This window comes from Populus trichocarpa, chromosome 1 (genome assembly GCF_000002775.5).
Source record: "Populus trichocarpa isolate Nisqually-1 chromosome 1, P.trichocarpa_v4.1, whole genome shotgun sequence".
Classification (NCBI taxonomy): domain Eukaryota; kingdom Viridiplantae; phylum Streptophyta; class Magnoliopsida; order Malpighiales; family Salicaceae; genus Populus; species Populus trichocarpa.
In genome coordinates, this window is record NC_037285.2 from 29,209,972 (window position 1) to 29,213,772 (window position 3,801).

General features: G+C 37.1%; 1 protein-coding gene across 1 annotated transcript; it reads left to right on the plus strand.

Annotated features, from left to right (window-relative positions):
• Positions 1-1,558: 1,558 nt before the first annotated feature.
• LOC7496784 (mitogen-activated protein kinase kinase kinase 17) lies at positions 1,559-3,048 on the plus strand. Its single transcript, XM_002298449.4, has one exon. The coding sequence runs from the start codon at positions 1,630-1,632 to the stop codon at positions 3,022-3,024; it is 1,395 nt and encodes a 464-aa protein (XP_002298485.3). The 5' UTR covers positions 1,559-1,629; the 3' UTR covers positions 3,025-3,048.
• The last annotated feature ends 753 nt before the right edge of the window (positions 3,049-3,801 follow it).

Here is a 3,801-nt window from a genome sequence, read left to right on the forward strand (position 1 = left end):
ATAGAAAGAAAATAAAAAACAACAATATGATTTAACTCGAGTTAACTTGCTCAATTCATGACTTTAGTCATGAGACTGAGATAACCATATAAAGAGAAAATCAAAATAAATTATGAAACTCAATTCTCAATTGACTATGTCAAATCTAATATTGAACGATGAAATTTATAAAAAAAATTAATTGAAAAATAACACAAAAAATGGGTCAAGTGGTTAACCCGTCAAGCATTATTTTTGAGTTATGGAGTCGGGATAACCTAATAAAATACAAACCAAAATAAATCATGAAGTTTAATTCTTAATCAAACATAATATTAAATAATGAAATTGAGAAAAACCTAATAAAATACAAACCAAAATAAATCATGAAGCCTAATTCTTAATCAAACTTAATATTAAATGATGAAATTGAGAAAAAAATCAATTTAAAAAAAATTGAGTCAATTGGGTTAACCTGTCAAACTCGCGACCTGCGTTATGAAACGAGGACAACCCAATAAAAAATAAATCAAATGTTGAAGGACTCGTGATTCAGGTCATGAGATTAAGACAACCTTATTTAACGGGGGTTAAAATGTCAAAACCTGCAACCCTGATAATGAGACCAAGATATTTTCATATTAAGCAAATCAAAATAAATTACGAAGCTCAATTCTCTACAGACTCAATGTTGAGTAATGAAATTGTAAAAAAAATCAGTTAAGAAAACAACACAAAAAACAACTCAAGTCAACTTGGGTTAACCTGTTACACACTATTCTCGTGTATTGAGGCTAGATTAACCTAATAGAAAGAAAAAAAAATCATGAAACCTAGTTCTCAATCAACCTAATATTAAATTATAAAATAAAATTAATAATTAAGAAAAAAAACAAGTCAACCAAGGTAATCTGCTAAACCGCGATCCGTGTGATGAGAGGGAAATAAACCAATAAAAAATAAATTTAATATTAAAGGATAAAATTATAAAAAAAATATTGATTAAAAAAAGAGTATTGTTTTAATAATAAATAGTGTTTTATGAAAAGTAGCCATACTCTTTAATTTTTTTAATGCTAATTAATTAATAATTGGAAGTTTCATTCCGTATAAAGGAGGGAACACAAGAACCCTTCCATTGAATGGATATTCCTCATCCACAACCAGAAAGCCAAACCACCGCAAAAATAGCCTTCCACGAAACACCAACCTTTTATTACCATGCCAACCACATGTTCATTATTCTACCAATCAGCCAATCCTTTGACAAAGACAAACCTCGCAGGTTAAAAACAACCAAGATCTCGATTTATTTCAACGGCCCAGATTAAACCCCAATCCACTCCATCATGGATAAGGATAAAACTCAGTATCATCACCCCCACTATCTTCCCCTTTTACGCCTTCCCCATTCAGCACCCCAAGAGCCCAAACCACCCCCCCTTCTTGTCATCAAACGGTTTCCCAATTATCCACTTGTAAATTCCATGTCACCCCCAAAAACTAAAATTAAAATAAAATAAAATAAAATAAAGGTTCTTATTTTCATAACACCCTCGACTCTCGCATATATAAATGGTCTTGGGCCCTCGTAACTCTGAAACGAGCTTCATAAAAAATTTAATGAGCTCTCATTGAAAAACACACAACATGTTTTCTTGGGTTAGAGGAAAGTGCATAGGCAGAGGCTCTTATGGCACCGTCAACTTGGCTTTCAACAAACAAACCGATGCGGTTTTTGCCGTGAAGAGTGCCTCTGAAGCAAATCACGTTCAAGCGTTAGACAACGAGATCAAGATTCTAAGCTCGTTGTCTTCTCCTTTTATTGTTAAATTCCTCGGCGACGACGTCTCGTTTGAAAATTCAACAACCTGCCGGAATCTTCACATGGAGTACTTGCCAGGTGGCACCCTTGCTGACCTGGCCTCATCAACTCACCGTTTGGCTGACGTGGACGAGCAGGCTGTTCGGTCATTTACATACTGTATAGTCTCTGCTTTGAAGTACATACACTCTAGAGGCATTGTTCACTGTGATGTTAAAGGACGGAATATTCTATTGGGTAATAATTCAGATTCCGTTAAACTAGCAGATTTCGGTTCGGCGATTGACGCTGCATGTGGGGAGCCCCTTTTGCCACGTGGAAGTCCGCTGTGGATGGCACCGGAGGTGATCAGACGCGAATACCAGGGACCGAAAAGTGATGTCTGGTCTCTGGGCTGTACAATTATCGAGATGGTCACCGGAAAGCCGGCTTGGGAGGATCGCGGGGCTGATTCGCTGAGTCTGATCGGCTTTTCAAACGAAGTGCCCGAGTTGCCGAGTAAGTTGTGTGTGCTGGGTCAGGATTTTCTGATGAAGTGTTTGAAGAGGGAGCCAAATCAGCGGTGGAGCTGTGATCAGCTACTGCAGCATCCATTCTTAGCTTCTGTGAATTCTGATTTGCTGGGGGACGAATTGTCTCCACGTTGCGTACTCGATTGGTACTTCAATTCAGATTTCGAGGAAGATAATGACGTAATGGAGCAAGGTTCGGCTTCGAGTTTTGACAATATTGAGGTTTCGGCTAAAAATAGGATTGGTAAATTGGTGACTAGTGGAGGGGTAAATTGGGAAACAAATGATGGCTGGGCTGAGGTTAGGAGTGGTTGTGTGAAACGTGAAAGAGGCGAGGGTGATGAATCAGGGACCAGTTCGATATATTCTTCTGATTCGGCGTGGATAAGTGAGGAAGGGGGTAGGATAAAACGGAAAGTTTGTAATTTTAGTGCTGGCGAATTACACGTGAATGGCTCTAAGGGGTCGTCCTTTTGTGGAATTCATTGGCGCGGTGAGTTGTGCAGCGGAAGTGAAGCTGGTGGTGGTTCGGGTTGTCATTATGGTTCACAAAAAGCGGAGCTAGCGGTGGAGGGGTGTGATTTGGCAGGGATTTACTTCAGAATGTTGTGTAATTTGTTGTTGTATTTACTGTGTTTCATGAGATTAATGAGATGTAAATTTATTCTTTGGTGTAAAATCTTTGTTGTTGGGTTTAATATGTGCTAGCATATTCGAATGTGTTCAGTTCAATTATGGAGTTATTCCAGTCCTCACAGCAAGTAGAACTACCACGTTGACGTAAAAAGTATTCGCTTTACAATTTGGTTACTACCTGCTTATGCTGCAAAGTTCTTGTACAAACATAAGGTGATTTTAATAGTTTAATAATGATTATTTTTTAAAGTATTTTTTTATGTAAAAAAATTATTTTTAATTTTAATGCATCAAAATAATATAAAAATTATTTATTAAAAAAATTTAAATTTTCATAAAACACAGTTTTCCTTATAATTTCCATACATAAGAGATGTTCATCTCAATCTAAAATTGTTACTTTGATATTGAGCGTGGAGAATAATTGTTTTCTTCAAACATCCTGAGAAAGAGTGTGGTCGCTTCTTGTAATAAAATAACATGAACTTCATCCTAAAACCATAGCATTTTGTCATCGCACAACTCTCTGAACTTTTACCTCCTATGAGTTAAACAAAGGATCGGTCAAAATCTAAAGCACGGGCCACTAACAACTTGAAGAACTTAGCCCTTGTAAGTCATAAGGGCATTGTGGTGACAGTAAGGAGCAATAATTGAGAAGAGTGATTGAGCAATTCGAGACTGAAGATATTGCAAGATTGCCGGTTTGTAGTCTTGCTTGATTTTGTTTGCCATATGAAAGTGACAACAAGTTTGCCATGAGGCCATTTCAGGAAAAAAGCATGCTGACCGGCATGCAACTTGCTGGTATCATGTGTGTCCCCGTTGATTGTGTTCTAGGTTGGTTAC

Coding starts and splice junctions, on each gene's coding strand:
- LOC7496784 (XM_002298449.4), top strand. CDS start 1,630: ATGTTTTCTTGGGTTAGAGGAAAGTGCATAGGCAGAGGCTCTTATGGC.